The sequence below is a fragment of the Engystomops pustulosus genome, chromosome 10, assembly GCF_040894005.1.
Source record: "Engystomops pustulosus chromosome 10, aEngPut4.maternal, whole genome shotgun sequence".
Taxonomy (NCBI): Eukaryota; Metazoa; Chordata; class Amphibia; order Anura; family Leptodactylidae; genus Engystomops; species Engystomops pustulosus.
This window is the reverse complement of record NC_092420.1, coordinates 38,014,587-38,036,274: the sequence shown is the minus strand read 5'-3', so window position 1 is coordinate 38,036,274 and position 21,688 is coordinate 38,014,587. Positions and strand designations below refer to the sequence as shown.

Genomic DNA, 21,688 nt, shown 5'->3' with positions numbered 1-21,688 from the left:
GGGGCCAATAATCCAAAGGCAAAATATGTCCTTGTGGGAGTAAATCTGGGAGAGTCCCTTGTTGAGAAGGACCTGGGGGTACTAGTAGATCATAAATTGTATAACAGCATGCAATGTCAAGCAGCTGCCTCTAAAGCTAGTAGGATCATGTCATGTATCAAAAGTGGAATGGACTCTCGTGATAGGGATGTAATATTACCACTATACAAGGACTGGTTCGGCCACACCTGGAATATGCTGTCCAGTTCTGGGTACCGGTCCATAAAAAGGATGCCCAGGAGCTGGAGAGGGTTCAACGTAGAGCCACAAAACTGATAAGGGGTATGGAGGGTCTTAGTTATGAGGAAAGATTAAAACAACTAGATTTATTTAGCCTGGAAAAGAGACGACTACGAGGGGACATGATTAATTTATATAAATATATGAATGGTCCATACAAAAAATATGGTGGTAAGTTGTTCCAGATTAAATCAAATCAAAAGACGAGGGGGCACTGTCTCCATTTGGAGAAACCAAGGTTTAAAGGGGACCTACCACCACGATTCTACCTATAAAGGTAGAACGGGTGGTAGGTGGATGAACGGGACGTATGGATAGCCCTTTTTGGGCTAATCCTTACGTCCTGGCTATCCTTTTGTAAACTTTAATCAGTTGATATGCTAATTTATTTAGGCGGTGTGGAGTAGCCGGACATGAGGCTACTAGTCGCGGCTACTCCACGCCCCAGTAGCCTTGTTCCTCCGCCTACCAGGTAATCTTCGGCGCGCAGCTCCTCGTAGCAGGCCTACGTGCAGGCCTATGGGTGCGCGGCCGTAGCTCCGAGGCCGGCGCTACTGTGCATGCGCAGACGCCGGGTGCTCGGACGAGGGCGCACAGCTACGAGGTGCTGCGCGCCGAATATTACATGGTAGGCGGAGGAACGAGGCTTCTGGGGCGTGGAGTAGCCGCAACTAGTAGCCTCATGTCCGGCTACTCCACGCCCCAGTAGCCGCTTAAATAAATTAGCATATCAACTGATTAAAGTTTACAAAAGGATAGCCGGGACATAAGGATTAGCCCAAAAAGGGCTATCCTTACGTCCCATTCATCCACCTACCACCCGTTCTACCTTTATAGGAAGAATCGTGGTGGTAGGTCCCCTTTAATCACCGGAGGCGACAGGGCTTTTTTACTATGAGAACTGTCAATCTGTGGAATAGCCTGCCTCAGCCCTTCCTTGGTTGAACTTGATGGACAAGTGTCTTTTTTCAACCGTATAAACTATGAAACTATGAAACGCGTTTCCAGATCCGCCATCCAGGAGGATCTTTCATCATGGGAAATAAGAAAAGGTGCATAAATAATGTCAGGTTGGTCACGCCATGGACAGTGGTCCTACAAAGAACACAGTGATGTATCTTAGTGGCGGCAATGTCAGAATGTTAGGTGGTGGTTTTTAAATCAACCGCGCATACCTCTGGCCCAGCTCATCCATTAGTATAGACCATAGACCAGTGGCAGCAAACCTTTTAGACACAGAGTGCCCAAACTACAACCAAAACCGACATATTTTTTGCAAATTGCTGATGGTTTAAATTATACAGGCACCTGAGGACACCAATACAGTAGAAAGGAGATGAATTTTGGATTATTATTGTAGCTTCCTTCCAGGGTCCTGGGCTGCCTGTGATTGCAAGAGGCCTTGAGTCCTGTCTGGCGAATGGCGAACCCTGCCCTGGGGTGATGGCAAGTGTGCCCATATAGAGGGCTCTGAGTGCCACCTCTGACACCCATGCCATAGTTTTGCCACCACTGCCATAGACCATTAGGGATTCCCAAGGAGATCTTAACGGGCCAGGGAACCCTGTTCATGTCAAAGGTGATGAGGGAATTGTGTAAGGTGTTAAAAGTCACCCAGTTGTGCACTTCAGTGTACCACCCCCAGACAGATGGTCTTGTGGAGCGGTTTAATAAGACCCTGAAAGCCATGCTGAAAAAGGTGGTAGAGAAGGATGGGTGAGACTGGGACTGTCTCTTACCGTATCTTTTGTTTTCAATTAGAGAAGTGCCCCAATCCTCCACCGGATTTTCACCCTTTGAATTACTTTATGGCAGGCACCCCAGAGGTCTTTTGGATGTGGCAAAAGAAACTTGGGAAAGTGAGGTTACCCCACATAAGAGAGTGGTTGAGCATGTAGCTAAGATGCAGGAAAGGATGTCCAAGGTGATGCCAATTGTAAAGGAGCATCTTCTCCAAGCCCAAGAGTCACAGGCCAGGGTCTATAATAGATCTGCTCGTGTGAGACAGATCCTACTGTAGAGAGCAAGTTCCTAGCAAAATGGCAGGGGCCCTATAAAATAGTGGAAAAGGTTGGGGAGGTCAACTATAGGGTCCATCAGCCAGGGAAGAGGAAGCCCTTCCAGATCTATCATGTCAATCTGATCAAACCCTGGAAAGAGAGAGACCCCCCTGAGGCTTCTTGCCTAGTGACTCAATCGGAGTCAGCCATCGAAGCCGTAAAAATTTCAGAGTCCTTATCCACCTCCCAAAAACAACATTGTAGGGAAATGCTGCAAAGGAACAAGGATCTCTTCACAGAAAGCCCTGGTTGTACTAATGTGATAGAACATGAAATCCTCACAGAGCCTCATGTCAGGGTAAATTTAAAGCCATTCGGGATCCCTGAGGCCCGTAGGGAGGTAATCTCCAAAGAAGTTCACAGGATGTTAGAACTTGAAGTGATTAAGAGGTCCAAAAGTGCCATAGTGAGATTGAGAGGTCCAGCCCCATAGTGTTAGTGCCAAAGCCAAATGGTGAATGGAGATTCTGCAACGACTACCGCAGACTCAATGAGGTATCCACAGTGGATGCTTACCCCATGCCCAGGGTAGATGAGCTAATAGAACAATTAGGGCCAACCAGGTACATCAGCACCCTAGACCTTACTAAGGGATATTGGCAGATTCCATTGTCTAAAGAGGCTCACGAAAAAACAGCTTTTTCCACACCTGAGGGGAGTTTCCAGTACATTCGAATGCCATTTGGGTTGCAGGGGGCCCCTGCCACTTTCCAGAGAGCCATGGACCAGGTTCTACGTCCACACAGGAAGTATGCTGCAGCGTACTTGGATGATATTGTTATTTTCAGTCATGACTGGGAAAGTCACCTCATTAAGCTTCAGGCTATCCTGAATTCTCTAAGAAGGGCTGGATTTACGATTAATCAAAATAAATGTGCCCTAGGAATGGACGAAAGCAGGTACCTGGGTTACATAGTGGGAAGAGGGGAAATTAAACCCCAACTGAATAAAGTGGAAGCTATTCAGAATTGGCCCCGCCCACTTAACAAGAAACAGGTCCGGGCATTTATAGGAATTGTTGGATACTATAGGCGATTTGTCCCCAGGTTTGCAGAGAAAGCAGTGCCTTTGACTGACCTCACAAAGGGTACAAAGTCGGCAATGGTGCAGTGGTCTCCAGGAGCAGAGGGGGCTTTTAAAGAGTTAAAGGAAGCCTTGTGTAGTCAACCAGTGTTGATAGCTCCTTACTTCTCCCGCAAGTTTGTGGTCCAGACAGATGCGTCTGATGTAGGTCTGGGTGCAGTTATGTCTCAAGTAGTAAGAGCACCCAGTAATTTATCTTAGCAGGAAACTGTACCCAGCGGAGAAAAATTATGCCATCATTGAGAAAGAATGTCTGGCCATAAAGTGGGCACTAGACTCCCTCGGGTACTATTTATTAGGAAGGAGGTTCAAGCTAGTGTCAGACCATGCCCTACTAAGATGGATGCGGGAGAAGGGGAAAAATGCACGGGTCACCCACTGGTTCCTGGCCCTACAAGATTTTTCTTTCACAGTGGAGCACAGGCCAGGAAAAATGCAGGGAAATGTAGACGCCCTGTCAAGGGTGCATAGTCTGGTGGCTAAAGGTGCCAAAACCACCGGCTTTTGTCAGAGGAGGGGGGTATGTGAGAAGGTACAAGGGGCCATTATTGATGGAAGATATGTGTCACCGAGGTGCCTGGCCTCAGTGAAGTGAGCCGGTTAATGTTTGGTCAGGAACCTTAAATTTCTGACAATTGTTAATGTAGCAAAGCTGCTTAATGCAGTTGATCTGGGCCGGCTTTCATTGGAGTAGTCAAGAGCAGGGTGGGTGACTACTCCCACATATCCAGGCCAGGTTTTGGCTGACAGATAAAGCCAGGAAGCTGAGGTGAGCTGGGTGATGTGTGTTGGCAGTCTGGAAGTCTCTGCTATACTGCATGCAGAGCTGGAGGGGTTACACAGCCAAGGATCCGCAATAGTGACATTGTCGGTTTATGCTGCTGGATGGATACACCACCTACAAAGGACTGTGAGTCAGGCCTGTTTATATGGACTGTATTTTCTGTTAAATGCTGAAGCAAGCTATTCTGTTTCGTTACACTGTTTTGGAAAGAAATAAAACAGTTACCTGGACTGTTACTGAAGTTGCCATTTGAGTTGATCCCATACACAAGTCATAAACAGGAAACATGATATAAGATACTTACAAGATGGTATATAGTTCCAGAATTAGAGATATGGAGAAACAGTTGTCATGATAACGCATACATTTTAGAGTTGCTGAAAAAGACTTTTTTTTTATGAAATATGGAAGATAATGGATCTCAGTCTGAAATTTGTTCCATCGTTTAGTATTTTCCATCCGTCAAACATTCCAACAAACATATGTAAAAGAATTATAATCAGACATCTACTTAATGCAGCAAAAACATGCATAGCGCACAAATGGAAAAGTGTAGACCCTCCAACATTGGTGGAGTTGTTTAACAAGGTAGAGTATTAGCAGACAAATTGACAAGGGATCTAAAACTTTTTGATGCAGGTGGAGTAGACATTTGATATAGATGAGGGGAGCTTAGTGAGACAGAAGAATATAAATATATTTTTTAACGGGAAGAAGGGAAAACTATTGTTTAGTGTGTGTGTGTGTGGGGGTGGGTTATTGTTAGTTTGTGAGGTATGCATCAATGTGTTAGATGGAGCAGGGCAGGGCCGCATCTACCATGAGGCGAGATGAAAATCTCGCCTCAGGCGGCAGAATGCGGATCCCTGTAAAGGGCGACGAAATTCGCTGCTCTAAAGTGGCGATTCGGCGCCCGTTAACGCCCAAATCACCCACCAGCTAAATAAATCAAGCCTGTCTCTTTAAGACACAGGCGCGATTTATATGCGGAGCGACGCAGCGCCTTTCCGGCTGCTGCGCTGCTCTGTTCTGATCAGTGACATAGGCGTCATGACGTCACGCCGCCTGTGTCACTGTGCGGAGCCGCGGCTCACAGAGGAGCCGCGGCTCACAGAAGAGCCGCGGCTCACAGAAGAGCCGCGGCTCACAGAAGAGCCGCGTGAAGACAAGACCCGCACGCCGAGGGAGCAGCTGCCTGCAGGTGAGTATGATTTTTATTATTTTTCATGGACTCATTAATTCAATGCGGCTAGTAAGTGTGTGGGGAGGTTTCATGTTCTACTGGGAGGGGGGGGGGTTACTATATGTATTATATGAGACTATAAAATGTTTAATACTGGGGGGGGGGCTGTATTTATTATATGGGGGCCATGGTTATTTTATACTGGGGGAGGAATTATTTTATACTGGGCTGGGGGGCTGTATATGGGGTACGGTATATTACTAAGCTGGGGGGGGGGGCTGTATATGGGATACAGTATATTACTAAGCTGGGGAGGCTGTATATGGGATATAGTATTTTACTAGGCTGGGGGGCTGTATATGGGATACAGTATATTACTAAGCTGGGGGGCTGTATATGGGGTACAGTATATTACTAAGCTGGGGGGCTGTATATGGGATATAGTATATTACTAGGCTGGGGGGCTGTATATGGGATACAGTATATTACTAAGCTGGGGGGCTGTATATGGGGTACAGTATATTACTAAGCTGGAGGGCTGTATATAGGATACAGTATATTACTAAGCTGGGGGGCTGTATATGGGATATAGTATATTACTAGGCTGGGGGGCTGTATATGGGATACAGTATATTACTAAGCTGGGGGGCTGTATATGGGGTACAGTATATTACTAAGCTGGAGGGCTGTATATAGGATACAGTATATTGCTAAGCTGGGGAGGCTGTATATGGGATACAGTATATTACTAGGCTGGGGGGCTGTATATGGGATACAGTATATTACTAAGCTGGGGGGCTGTATATGGGGTACAGTATATTACTAAGCTGGGGAGGCTGTATATGGGATACAGTATATTACTAGGCTGGGGGGCTGTATATGGGATACAGTATATTACTAAGCTGGGGGGCTGTATATGGGGTACAGTATATTACTAAGCTGGGAGGGGGCTGTATATGGGATACTGTATATTACTAAGCTGGGAGGGGGCTGTATATGGGATACAGTATATTACTAAGCTGGAGGGCTGTATATAGGATACAGTATATTACTAAGCTGGGGAGGCTGTATGTGGGATACAGTATATTACTAGGCTGGGGGGCTGTATGTGGGATACAGTATATTACTAGGCTGGGGGGCTGTATATGGGATACTGTATATTACTAAACTGGGAGCTGTATATGGGATACAGTATATTACTAAGCTGGGGCTGTATATGGGATACGGTATATTACTAAGCTGGGAGGGGACTGTATATGGGATACAGTATATTACTAAGCTGGGGGGGCTGTATATGGGATACAGTATATTACTAAGCTGGGGGGCTGTATATGGGGTACAGTATATTACTAAGCTGGGAGGGGGCTGTATATGGGATACTGTATATTACTAAGCTGGGAGGGGGCTGTATATGGGATACTGTATATTACTAAGCTGGGAGGGGGCTGTATATGGGATACTGTATATTACTAAGCTGGGAGGGGGCTGTATATGGGATACAGTATATTACTAAGCTGGGGCTGTATATGGGATACGGTATATTACTAAGCTGGGAGGGGACTGTATATGGGATACAGTATATTACTAAGCTGGGAGGGGACTGTATATGGGATACAGTATATTACTAAGCTGGGGCTGTATATGGGATACAGTATATTACTAAGCTGGGGCTGTATATGGGCTACGGTATATTACTAAGCTGGGAGGGGACTGTATATGGGATACAGTATATTACTAAGCTGGGAGGGGGCTGTATATGGGATACTGTATATTACTAAGCTGGGAGGGGGCTGTATATGGGATACTGTATATTACTAAGCTGGGAGGGGGCTGTATATGGGATACTGTATATTACTAAGCTGGGAGCTGTATATGGGATACAGTATATTACTAAGCTGGGGCTGTATATGGGCTACGGTATATTACTAAGCTGGGAGGGGACTGTATATGGGATACAGTATATTACTAAGCTGGGAGGGGACTGTATATAGGATACAGTATATTACTAAGCTGGGGGGCTGTATATGGGATACTGTATATTACTAAGCTGGGGCTGTATATGGGATACAGTATATTACTAAGCTGGGGGGCTGTATATGGGGTACAGTATATTACTAAGCTGGGAGGGGGCTGTATATGGGATACTGTATATTACTAAGCTGGGAGGGGGCTGTATATGGGATACAGTATATTACTAAGCTGGGGCTGTATATGGGATACAGTATATTACTAAGCTGGGGCTGTATATGGGCTACGGTATATTACTAAGCTGGGAGGGGACTGTATATGGGATACAGTATATTACTAAGCTGGGAGGGGACTGTATATAGGATACAGTATATTACTAAGCTGGGGGGCTGTATATGGGATACTGTATATTACTAAGCTGGGGCTGTATATGGGATACAGTATATTACTAAGCTGGGGGGCTGTATATGGGATACGGTATATTACTAAGCTGGGAGGGGACTGTATATGGGATACAGTATATTACTAAGCTGGGGGGGCTGTATATGGGATACAGTATATTACTAAGCTGGGGCTGTATATGGGATACAGTATATTACTAAGCTGGGGGGCTGTATATGGGGTACAGTATATTACTAAGCTGGGAGGGGGCTGTATATGGGATACGGTATATTACTAAGCTGGGAGGGGACTGTATATGGGATACAGTATATTACTAAGCTGGGAGGGGACTGTATATGGGATACAGTATATTACTAAGCTGGGGCTGTATATGGGATACAGTATATTACTAAGCTGGGGCTGTATATGGGCTACGGTATATTACTAAGCTGGGAGGGGGCTGTATATGGGATACTGTATATTACTAAGCTGGGAGGGGGCTGTATATGGGATACAGTATATTACTAAGCTGGGGCTGTATATGGGATACGGTATATTACTAAGCTGGGAGGGGACTGTATATGGGATACAGTATATTACTAAGCTGGGAGGGGACTGTATATGGGATACTGTATATTACTAAGCTGGGAGCTGTATATGGGATACAGTATATTACTAAGCTGGGGCTGTATATGGGCTACGGTATATTACTAAGCTGGGAGGGGACTGTATATGGGATACAGTATATTACTAAGCTGGGAGGGGACTGTATATAGGATACAGTATATTACTAAGCTGGGGGGCTGTATATGGGATACTGTATATTACTAAGCTGGGGCTGTATATGGGATACAGTATATTACTAAGCTGGGGGGCTGTATATGGGGTACAGTATATTACTAAGCTGGGAGGGGGCTGTATATGGGATACTGTATATTACTAAGCTGGGAGGGGGCTGTATATGGGATACAGTATATTACTAAGCTGGGGTTGTATATGGGATACGGTATATTACTAAGCTGGGAGGGGACTGTATATGGGATACAGTATATTACTAGGCTGGGAGGGGACTGTATATGGGATACAGTATATTACTAAGCTGGGGGGGCTGTATATGGGATACAGTATATTACTAAGCTGGGGGACTGTATATGGGATAGAGTATATTACTAAGCTGGGAGGGCTGTATATGGGATACAGTATATTACTAAGCTGGGAGCTGTATATGGGATACAGTATATTACTAAGCTGGGGGGCTGTATATGGGATACAGTATATTACTAAGCTGGGGGGCTGTATATGGGGTACAGTATATTACTAAGCTGGGAGGCTGTATATGGGATACAGTATATTACTAAGCTGGGGGGCTGTATATGGGATACAGTATATTACTAAGCTGGGGGGCTGTATATAAGATACAATATATTACTAAGCTGCTAAGCTGGGGGGCTGTATATGGGATACAGTATATTACTAAGCTGTGGGGCTGTATATGGGATACAGTACATTACTAAGCTGGGGGGCTGTATATGAGATACAGTATATTACTAAGCTGGGGGTGCTATATATTTATATTGGTCAGGGTAGCACTGTATATAAAATCATGTAACATAATAACAGGGTGGGATATATTAGTTATAGGATACAATAGATTACTTTGCATCATTTAAACCAAATGTTAGGGGGGTCTGTATTAATAAATTAGGGGTGTTGTATATAGCTGTACCTGCTATAATTCCAGTAGAAATATATATATATAATGAAGTAATTTTTTATATGTGGGGAGAGTTCGGTCAGTTGTGCTGTGAGGGGTATATATTATTTAGGAGCACAGTGTTGTTATCCAGGAGACTTTATACTGTAAGTGACTGTGGTATTTTTAGGGACGCCGGGTGGAGATGCTGGACGGAGCTGAAGATATCTGGTTGTGAACCTAGCCCTTTCCATAGCTGGTAAGTCTTTGCTGCATATTGCGGTTGTTTTCCCACTGATCGCCGGCGGCAAAGCTGCCTGCGGCTTCAAAAAGATGGCGGCGCATGGGTGCCGCCATCTTTCTGAGGATCGTCGCTCCCTGTGACATCATCAGGGGCAGGATCATCCGTATATGGCAGGATCTTACAGACAACCTAGGGTTAAAGTTCCCTAGGGAGTCTGAAAAGTAGTAAAAATAAAAATTTAAACTCAAAAATAAAACCTCAAAACACCCCCCTTTCCCCAGAGCTGATATAAATATAAATAAACAGTAAAAATCATAAACACATTAGGTATTTCCGCATCCAAAAATGCCCGATCTATCAAAATATGATAACGGTTTTTCACTGTGTTTAATCCCGTAACTGAAATCGCGCCCAAAGTCGAAAATGGCACTTTGTCATTTAAAAAAAATAAAAATTTCTATAAAAAGTGATCAAAAGGTTGCACAGTCCTTAAAATGATAACATTGTAAATGTCATCAAAATACGCAAAAACTGACACCACCCACAGCTCCGTATACCAAAGTATAAAAAAGTTATTAGCGCCACAAGATGGCAAAATCCCCCAAAAATTTTTTGTACAGGAGGTTTTCATTTTTTGAAATGTATGAAAACACTATAAAACCTATTCAAATTTGGTATCCCAATAATCGTACCAACCCAAAGAATAAAGTAGACATGTCATTTGGGGCATACAGTAAAAACCGTAAAATGGAAGCCCACAAGAATATGGCACAAATGCGTTTATTTACCAATTTCACTGCATTTGGAATTTATTTCCCGCTTCCCAGTACAAGGAAAGAAATATTAAATACCACCATTTTGAAGTGTAATTTGTTACACAGAAAATAAGCCATCACACAGCTCTGTACATGGAAAAATAAAAAAGTTATAGATTTTTGAAGGTGGGGGGTGGAAAATTAAAATGCAAAAACGAAAAAGGGCTGCAGCGTTAAGGGGTTAAAAAACCTTTTTTCTTTGTATATTTTATGCACTTTGTTTTTTATGCATTGTGTTTTATATTGTATTTACATAAATATAGGGGAGATAATAAATACTATACTGCCTACTATAACCTTGGTAATCAGTTCATGCAACAGTAATAGAGTTTGAATATTGGTGCTCTGAACACTACCTATTATCCTAATTTTCAGTTTTTGATACTCTAAACTATCCAATAGCACAATATATACATTCCCAATTGGTTGAGAAGGTATGCTTTGAGTTGCCCCACTTTTTCTTTTCCCAGAAATGACTAATGTATAGAGCCTGCAGGGACGAGTCACCACAGATGCAAAGTGTGAACCAACACAATGGGGCTCATTTACTAAGGGCCCGAATTGCTCATTTTCGTCGGGTTTCCCGAAAATTACCGGTTTGCACCGGATTGCGCACGTGATCGGATTGTGTCGCATCGGCGCCAGCATGCATGCAACGGAAATCGGGGGGCGTGGCCGTCGGAAAACCCAACAGATTCGGAAAAACCGCAGTATCTAAAAAAAAAAAATGTGTCGCTCACACACACACTTACATGCACCAGTAATAGGATGGTGAACTCCGGTGGACCTTAGCGCAGAAGCGACACCTAGTGGACATCGGGCGCGCAACCTTAGTGAATCGTCGGAAGACCCGAATCCTCGTCGGAGAACGCGCCGGTGCATCGCGACAAGACCGGGTAAGTAAATGAGCCCCAATAGGGCACATTCACTAAGGACATTGGGGCACATTTACTCACCCGGTCCATTCGCGTTCCAGCGGCGGCTTCTCTGACGAGCGTTCGGGTCTTCCGGCGATTCATGAAGGTCCTGTGCTCGATGTCCACCAGGTGTCGCTGCTGCGCCGAAGTCCGCCGAGGTGCCCCGGAGTTCATCGTCTTCATCGTGGTGCATGTGACTATGGCCCGTGCAACCAATTTTTTTTTTAAATGCGGCGGTTTTTCCGAATCCGTCGGGTTACCGTTCGGCCACGCCCCCCCATTTCCGTTGCGTGTATGCCAGCGCCGATGCGCCACAAACCAATCGTGTGCGCCAAAATCCCGGGGCAATTCAGGGAAAATCAGCGCAAATCGGAAATATTCGGGTAACACGTCGGGAAAACGCGAATCGGGCCCTTAGTAAATGACCCCCACTGTACCCGTTTTCGGTCTGTCACAACCCTTTTGTGGCGGAGCTGCACTAATCTTCATGCAACACCAATTTCTGAACTGAAGGGGGCGTTCTGGTGCTCAGATTTAACATGCAAAGTCCTACAGTATTGTGTCACAAGCCCTATGTTAAGGGTGCACCAAAAAAGAAATTGTGCAGGGGATGTCAGATTCATGTAGAACGGGCACCAGAAATACTGAATATCGCACCCTCTGCACAATACACAGGCAAACAGCACATATTACAGACTGCACTTTTATAATATCTTTAAGATGGTTATATATTGTCAACTTCACGTACTGACTATAGCACTTTAAACTGCTGCTTTAGTTATTGTCTATTTTTTGTTGCTTGTTTATTGCAGAGCATAGAATGTAGCAAATGTTCACATTGTGTGACTCTTTAACCAAAGTAACAGCTGCATCTCTGTCACAGAGAAGCTCTAGTGACAGCTTCTCTATTGGTATCAACTTTCGGCACTTGTGCCTGTGTTGGACATATGACAGTTGTCGGCTACAGATTCCATAAATATCTCCCTGAAGTAAAAAAAGAAAAGGCAACTGCTCTCCCTTAACACTTTTTGGCTGTGCTGGTTGCAAAAGGCTACACAGAGATCTTAGCTCTCAGTCAGCTGAGAACTTTTCATAATGATTTCATAGTATCTGAAATGAAAATGTTTTTGTTTGTGTTTTTTTTTTGACTTGTAGAATAGTGTTTGCACACTGTTAGATATATATTATTTAAAATATGCTAAAGTATAGAAAACGGAAGTGGTGAATACAATATAACCATGTCGATCGGATACCGAACATTGTCACAACATCTAAATGACTTGAAAAAAGAAAATTTCAGCCTCAAATTGAGGATCTACTTTCTGGAAGACCGAATCCAGAACAAGTATGAAGACAGCAGCAATGATGTCTACAAAAGTGTAAGTATAGGAATACAAGTTATTATGGTATTTTTTCCATATCCTGTCAGTACCACAATATAAAATGTAATGGCAAAATCTTGTACAAAATGTAATTATTGAAATCAAACAAACAACAAAAATTGCAGGTTATTTAATATACTGTTTAATATCTAAAATGATAGACTATTCTATCTCCCTCTCTATCTATTCTTTCCCAATAAGCAATTAATTATTAATACATAATATAGAGGTGATACTTTCTGACACACAAGCAACATTAAACTGTTGGTATATGTTGAGCAGTAAATATATTGTCTATGAATATTTGCAAAACAATAGTAAAGATTAGATATGTGTTGCCCACTTTGGAAAATTCTTTGTCCACCAAGTCAGCATTCAAATTCAACACACTATGACATGGTTTTGTGTCCCCTTTTAACACTGTGAGATCAGTTGCAGGATATTAGTCCAGGAGTGAAAGTTTACCTACTCCACCTTCAAGGCTCTGGACTAGGTATTCAATAAGAATCTGCAATATATAATTTGGTTATTTCCTAGGATGAAATACATGTATTAGGACAAATAAATTATTTTTATAGGATATAAGTTATGGCACAAAAATGTGGATTTCAGTTTACTGTGGAAATAATATATAAAGGTTAGTACTTATTAAAAAGAAATTATAGCTACTAATGATATCAAAATACCTTTTAATCTTTTAAGGACACAGCCATTTCCGTTTTTGTGTTTCCATTTTTAATTATTCTTCACTGTTCATATTTTTATTGTTTTCAGCCAGATAACTAATTCTTTTTCCTCGTGAATCCACTAAATATTTCATGCAATCTACTAATCATCATGCACCTAACATTTAAAAGATTTTGGCCACACATTTCTGGCACACGCAGGCGCCGTTCCTCAGGCCATTAGGAAGGGCCCCTGCGTGCACCAGAAACAGATTCCCAAAAGTGTAAGGTTCATGATGGTTGTTAAATACAGACAGATTTTACTGTAGCAAGAAAGCCGGATCATTCAATCTGCTCCCGGCATAAGATGAGGGTGAGCGGGAACAATCTAACAATTGTTTGATAATCTACTGAGAAACTGGAAAAAAATTCCATATCCAGTTGCGCCATTTCTTTCCAGGCTTTGATTTTAAAGCTTCGCATGGAGGCCTCTTAGAGGTTCTCTGCAATCATAACAACTGATCGAGGGCCCTGATAACATATCGATGGGTGATGATTTGGGTCAAGATGGCAGTGTCCATTTAGGTTCAACCATTTCACTTAAAAGGATAACAGTTTATAAAGGTGTTAACAGTGTAGGCGGCGGGTGTCTCCTCTATAAAACGGCAGGCACCTGGAAAGGGCTCAGCTCATGAGCCTTCTCTATACAGGGCAAATGACTTTACAAAATAAATGTTGTTAAAAGTGCCCTTTGGTTTTAAATATAATAAATAATTATAATTATATAATAGAATATGTCCTTAGGTCTTCTAAAAGTAGATTCATAGTGCAAAATTTAGAGGGAGATTTATCATACTTACTCTTCCTCCGCCTCTTTAGCACCATTTCCTGAAGTATATGTCAGCCGTGCTGCGCAGTTTATATTTCTATGGTAGGTATCTTGCAGCCTGCAAACTTTCACTTATGGAAATGATTGTGGAACCAATTACTGGTGGTTCACAGTTATTTATCGGCTCATATGCTAGAAAAGTGGGATACCAGCCCTGATAAATGTCCCCCTAAGAGTTCATGGTAGTGTATGACTATAATGGTGTGCAGTCTATGGGCCACATTTATTAAAGTCCCTTCTCCAGTTTTTTGTCTGATTTTGCACATTCTTTATAGTGCAAACTGCTTGCACGTGTATTTATAAAGTGTCCGCGACACATTTGTTGCACTACAGGCGGTCCCCTACTTAAGAACACTCAACTTACAGACGACCCCTAGTTACTAACGGACCTCTGTATTTTTGGTAATTTACTGTACTTTGTCCCCAGGCTACAATGATCAGCTGTAACAGTTATCACAGGCGTCTGTAATGAAGCTTTAGTGTTAATCCTGATTCTTATGACAACCCAACATTTTTAAAATCCAATTGTCACAGAGACCAAAAAAGTTCTGGCTGGGATTACAATGATAAAATATACAGTTCCGACTTGCATACAAATTCAACTTAAGAACAAACCTACAGACCCTATCTTGTATGTAACCCGGGGACTGCCTGTATACCTGATGCGGGCATTGTGGTGCACAGTCAGACCGTGCAACACATTTTTCAAGAAGTGTCCAACAGAATTGTGTTTCACTCCATATATTAAAGGTGCAGTGAAGGGAGTGCCAGATTAACAAGGAAAGTGAGCCACAATTCATGAATCTGGCGCATCCTGCTCAATTTACAGACAAAATGCACATAGTGCAGTTTGTACTGTTTTTGATAAATGTGGGCCTATGTATGAGACATTTGAATACTCTGTACAAATCATACAACAAATGTTTTGAGAGTATATTAGCACATCCCACATACATATTCATGAAAATGGGCTTCAGACAGCCTTACTCTGCCCATTCATTCATGATAGCATGAATTCTTATTCTGCCCAATAATACTGCCCTATATAGCATAATTGGATATGATAGAGTAGTCTGTATGTCGTATGTCTTCAGACAAGCAGTAGAGTAACATTCACAATATTAGAATATTATATTAAATTACCGTAAAGTTATAGTTTATAAATGTGTAACAGATAAAAGACCCAAATAGAACACTAAAGATAAACTACCGGTAATTGATTGTTAAATAGTTTTTATGCGATTTGAAAAATAAATGTGCATACAGAAACCCAAACATTCCAGTTATCATATCATTTAAGATTAGTGGTGAACAGCAGGTGTTCCTTAGATGTCAAAAAATCTGGTGATTAGTTGATTTCTTGTAGTGTTGATTACTTGTTAGTGTACATCTGCTGTGTGCTCATAGACTAATACAATATAATTAGCAACTGTGTTTATGTCATTGTGCAGCAATATCCTAGTGTCAGAAATGTCAAATGATGTTGTTTTTTAGGCTGTGGGTTATTTCCATGACATGCACTGATGAATATAATATTAGATTAGGTTGAATAAACATACTGGTCCATCAAAAACAACCTAAAAGGTTTAGATCCAGAGAACAGAAAACAAAAACATAAGGATGATTCATATGGGCCATATTGATTCATATGGCGGGAAAAACATGACAGGCAAAACTCTGTATATTCTTTAAAAAGAGGAATTACACCTTAGGCAACTCCACATTCATTTAGCCAAAAAAAATGTAAATTTTTAAATTGCACACAATTTTGTTTTATCCCCTATAAAACAATTAAAGGGTTAACAAACTTCATAAAAGTTGTTTCACATACGTTGAGGGGTGTAGTTTCTATAATGGGGTAATATATGGTTTTTACTAATATTAAGGCCTCTAAAGGTGATTTGAAACCTGAGCAGGTCCTTCAATAGCGTGATTTTGTGTCTTTTATGAAAATGTGAAAAATTGCACCTAAAGTTCAAAGCCCCAAAACATCTTACAAAAATGAGAGGATGCAAAAAAACACATGTCAACATAAAAGCAGACTTTCAGTTAATGTTAGTGATCAGTTTTTTTGCTTTTATGTCTAAGTGTGGAAAAAAATAGAACATTTTGAATTTCTAAAATTGAGAATTTTTCCAAATTTTCACCAAATATCCTTTTTTCCATAAAACTCAAAACATACCAGCAAAATTTTTCAACTAACAAGAAGTGTCACAAGAAAACAATTTCAAAATCACTTGGATATGTTAAAGCATCCTAAAGTTCTAACCACGTATAGTGACACAGGGCAGATTTGAAAAAATGGGCCGTGTCATGAAGGTGAAAAGTGGCTTCGGTGGCAAGGGGTTAAAATCTATTAACAACTAATAAAACCAGTATAAATTTGGTATCTCTGTGATCGTACCAAACCAAAGAATATATTTGAGATGTCATTTGGAATGTACAGTGAAAGAGCTAAAAACAGAGCCCACAAGAAAATGTCGCAAATGCAGTTTCTTGGCAATTTTTACTGCATTTTGAATTTTATTTCCAGTTCAAGGGATGGATTATAAAAACCCATCAGGATTTATTACGCAGAAAATAAGCCCTCATACAGCTCTATACATGGAAGGATAAAAAAGGATATTGTTCATATGGAACAATAGGAGTGAGGCCCCTGCTCGCAAGAGCTTACAGTCTAGGAGAATGAAGGGGGTGACACAAGGTTTAAGAGCTTGTATTATGGTCCAGCCATTCTTTATAAGTGAACAGTACAAAATAAAATAAATAAAAAATTCTGCTGCTTGAACCAGCCATCAGCCTCAATCTTATATAGAAGGTCCAAGGTGAAAGTGACTGTAGAGAAGCCTAGAGCTTGGTATATAGATAAGATAAGCAACTGGAGGAGGACATTGGATAGATTAGTAAAGAGAGAGTTGATATTTCATGCAGTTAGCAAGTAGGATAGGGCTGCCTAAAAAGATGAGTTTTAAGAGCATGTTTGAAACTTTTGAGGGTGGGTATTAGTTTAAGATTCTGGGGAAGGGTGTTCCAGAAAATTGGTATGGCTCGGGAGAAGTCCTGGAGACGTGCATGAGAGGTTTGAAGAAGAGTGAAGAAATCAGGCCATACCTTATTGAGGCAAACTGACTATATTTGATGGTGAGCTTTCGAGAATATTAGTTCTCTTCGTCAGACATGATGTTGTGCATGAAACAGAAAATTCACAGCATTTTATACACACTAAACAGTGATGATCAAAGGATAATAAAAAAAAAAACAAAAAAACTCTAAAACAACATATTGATAAATACAAGAGCCCTGGCTCTTATCTGCTTGTGGCCTCCAGGTCAGAGATAGGAGGTCATGAAGCTGGCATGAACGTGAATACCACTTTGTAAGGTGTTGAATCTCCTCATTAATTTATACTCCCATTCTTTCCTTTCCCGCTGTGTCTTAAAATGTCCCATGAAAATAGTAATCTGTGGTGATCTCTGGAGAAATGTGCAGCCACTGGGAGATCTTTTAATATCAACTCTGTGTGAGTTCATACATTGATGGAGTCTCTGGCCTGTTTCCCCAACATGAAGGTCTGTCGTTGGACACTGTTGACACATAATAAGGTAGAAGACCTGCAGGAAAAGGTCCTCTTGATCTGATGTACCTGCGGTGTTTGAGGTACATGTACCTGGTCACCTGTGCGAATATGTTGGCACGTTTTACACCTGCTTTGCAGGCAGTGTGAGGTACCAATTTCTGATGGAGGTCACAGGGCACTCCGGACAACCAGTTGTTTCAGGTTTGGTGGTTGCCGGAAGGACAGGAGAGGAGGGACTGGAAATATTTCTTTTAGTCTTGTATCTTTATGCAGAATCGGTTGGAATTCCTTGACATTATGATGAAGGATCTCCAGTTGTGGGCTGTAAGTGACTACTAGGGGTACCATGGCCTCCTGTTGGGTCTCCTTATATGCAGTCCAAATGATCAGAATATCATCAATATAACGGAGGTAGATGATGGGTTTTGTGGTGCATGTGGATAAGTAAGCACCTTCCAGTTCAGCCATAAAAAGATTGGCATACTGTGGTGCACACCTTGAACCCATTGATGTTCCCATACACTGTAGGTACAGATCCTCTCCAAATGAGAAATAGCTGTGGGTGAGCACAAATTGTATGAGTTCTGAGACCAGAACTGGAAGGTCTTTACTTATCCACATGCACCACAAAACCCATGATCTACCTTCGTTATACTGATGATATTCTGATAATTTGGACTGCAGGTGAGGAGGTCCTACTTCAATTCTATGAGGGCTACAACTTTCACCCCACCATCAATCTGAAACTAAGATATTCATATAAGGAGATACACTTTCTGGATACCACAATACAGATTAAAGACAGCTGCTTAACCACAACAATATTCCATAAACCAACAAACGGCCTACCTGAGAAATAACAGCTTCTACCCCAAACAAACCAGACAGTCTATCATATACAGCCAGGCCATACGTTACAACCGTATCTGTTCAGACAAGAAAGACCTGTAAAAACACCTCCTGGAGCTCAGGTCTGAATTTCTCCAGTTGTCACTTACAGCCCACAACTGGAGATCCTAAGTCACATTGCCAAGGAACTCCAACCGATTCTGCATAAAGATACGAGACTAAAAGAAATATTTCCAGTCCTGTCCTTCCCGGAACAACCAAACCTGAAACAACTGGTTGTCCGGAGTGCTCTGAGACCTTCATCAGAAAATGGTACCTCACCCTGCCTGCAAAGCAGGTGTAAAACGTGCCAGCACATTCGCACAGGTGACCAGGTACCTTTACCTCAATCACAGCAGGTACATCAGATCAAGGGGACCTTTTCCTGCAGGTCCTCTAATGTGGTCTACCTTATTATGTTTTAACAGTGTCCAACCACAGACCTTTATGTTGGGGAAACAGGCCAGAGACATCATGTCATGCATAACATCATGTCTGACGAACAGAACTAGTATTCTCGAAAGCTCACCATCAAATATACTCAGCCTCAAAAAGGTATCGCCTGATTTCTTCACTCTTCTTCTGCTCTCCATGGCTAACAAGGTACAAATCTACACCACTGAGAGGTTTGAATTAAGGTAGAGATTAATCTAATATCACTGGCTGATCGAAGAGCACGGTTGGGCAATAGACAGAGAAGAGAGATAGGGAGGTGCAGCATTATGCAGAGCTTTGTGGATGAGGGTTATTATTTTAAAGTGAATACGGAGGGAGACAGGCAGCCAGTGCAGTGACAGGCACAGACTGGAGGCATCTGTGTAGCGTTTGGCCTGCATTAAGAATAGATAGTAGAGGAAAGAGTTTAGTGAGTGGAAGACCGATTAGTAGGGACTTACAGTAGTCTAGTTAAGAGTGAATGCAACAATTAGCATTTTAGGAGTTTCAGTTGTCAGAAATGGTTAGATTTTGGAGATGTTTTTGAGATGCGTGCAGGCAAGAGCAAGCAAGAGATTGAATATACGGTGCGAAGGAGAGGTCGGAGTCCAGCGCAACCCTAAGACAGTGGGCCTGCTGCCTCAGTGCTATAGTGATCCTATGCTGTCCTCTTACACGTTAGCACGGTGTGTAATCTGACATGTAGTTAAACCTCCATGTCCTCTCAAGAAAAGACTATAGAAAAATCTTCTCTTTATTGATAGTAGACAGGAAAAGGTGAAACTATAGGATGAATAACAGTGGTATTCAGAATACATCAAATGGTATGGTACATGGAATACAAAATCTGTCATTCACAACAACATGAGTTAATACTTCACCCGTACTAAAGCATACAAAGCATGTCAGCATATACATGGATAATGTGCTCACCAACTATGCTGGAACAGGCTGTTTGTAATGAACCTGAGGTACAAAACAGGTAATGGAAGTGGCTCCTCAAACTGTCAGACATGAGGAAAGATGGCTGCTGTTAATGCACACTACAGTAACAAGCAATACCCACAAGCACTACAAGCAAGTAAATACGCTAAACCAACAGATGGTGCTGTTACCAACCATACACTGGAGACGGAAACCTTAGCAGCTAGATTTTCTGCACAGGACAGAACAGATCCCATAGACGGAGATGGAGAGGCAGCAGAGACACATTTACTAGTGTTCTGTATTAAGGCAGGGGTGATGTTACGTGCAGAAGTATATAGATGGGTATCATCAGAATAGAGATGATACTGGAAACCAAATCTTTTGATGCTTTGTCTGATGGGGGCAGTATACAGGGAGAATAGAAGGAGGGCCTAGGACTGAGCCCTGAGGAACCCCGACACTGAGAGGAAGATGAGAGAGAAAGATCCAGAAAAGGAGACACTGAAAGAGAGATAGGAAGAAAACCAAGAGAGTGCAGTGTCCTTTAGGCCAATGGAGCGAAGTATCCTGAGGAGAAGCTGGTGGTCCACAGTATCGAACCCTGCCGATAGATCCAGAAGAATGAGGAGCAAATAGTCACCTTTGGATTTAGCAGTGAGATCATTGGAGACTTTAGCAAGAGCAGTTTCAGTGGAGTGCATAGAGCGGAAACCAATTGTAGGGGGTCCAGGAGGGAGTTGGCTGAGAGATAGCGGGTTAGTCGAGTATAGACCAGGTGTTCCAGGAGTTTGGAGATGAAAGGGAGGTTAGAAACTGGTCGGTAGTTAGCACCACTGGATGGGTCCAGAGAAGGTTTCTTTAGTAATGGGGTAACAGCTGAATGCTTGAAAGAAGAGGGGACAACACCAGAAGAGAGAGAGAGGTTGAAGATTTTAGTGAGGCGACTGCTGGGGAGAGAGACTGTACCAGATGTGAGGGGATGGGGTCACTGATACAGGTAGTGGGACAAGCAGAGGGAAGGAGTGTGGACACTTCTTCTGTGACTGTCTCAAAGGAAGAGAGCGAACAAGGTAAGGTACCGAACAGGAGGGGGTTAGTGGGCGGGGCAGGGGGTGTGGATTGAGAAATTTCATGGCAAATGCAGTCAATTTTATCTTTAAAGTAGGCGGCCAGATCTTCAGCCCCAAGGTCTGTGATAGGTGGCTGCATCGTTGGTGTAAGGAGTGAAGAGTATCAAATAGCCTTTTGGAGTTGTTAGAGAGAGAGGATATTAGATTAGTAAAATAAACCTGTTTCTCCACAGATGTTCGGCAATCCTGGAGCAATACGAAAGGAAACAAGTTTCTTTCTGTGTGGCAAAACTGCTTGTGTCTGTTTCAAATTTCGGATAGAAAGTGGAGCCATCTGACAGTATGACTATAATGGTTAGTAGCCAGGTTTGGACAGGTGAGAGAGGAGATGGGGGACAGTGCAGACTGTAAGATTTCTGTGAGTTGGTGAGTATAAATGGAACGTGGG

At 42.4% G+C, this 21,688-nt stretch overlaps 2 protein-coding genes across 2 annotated transcripts in view; one reads left to right on the top strand and one right to left on the bottom strand.

Moving 5' to 3' along the window:
- Positions 1 to 21,688, bottom strand: part of GORAB (golgin, RAB6 interacting) — a 209,491-nt gene that overhangs the window by 128,451 nt on the left and 59,352 nt on the right. The window lies entirely within an intron of this gene.
- PDE4DIP (phosphodiesterase 4D interacting protein) overlaps positions 12,445 to 21,688 on the top strand; it is a 175,693-nt gene continuing 166,449 nt past the window's right edge. The window contains exon 1 of the mRNA XM_072129165.1: positions 12,445 to 12,786. Within this exon, the coding sequence (XP_071985266.1) occupies positions 12,646 to 12,786 (141 nt within the window). The 5' untranslated portion in view covers positions 12,445 to 12,645. The remainder of the gene's footprint in view (positions 12,787 to 21,688) is intronic.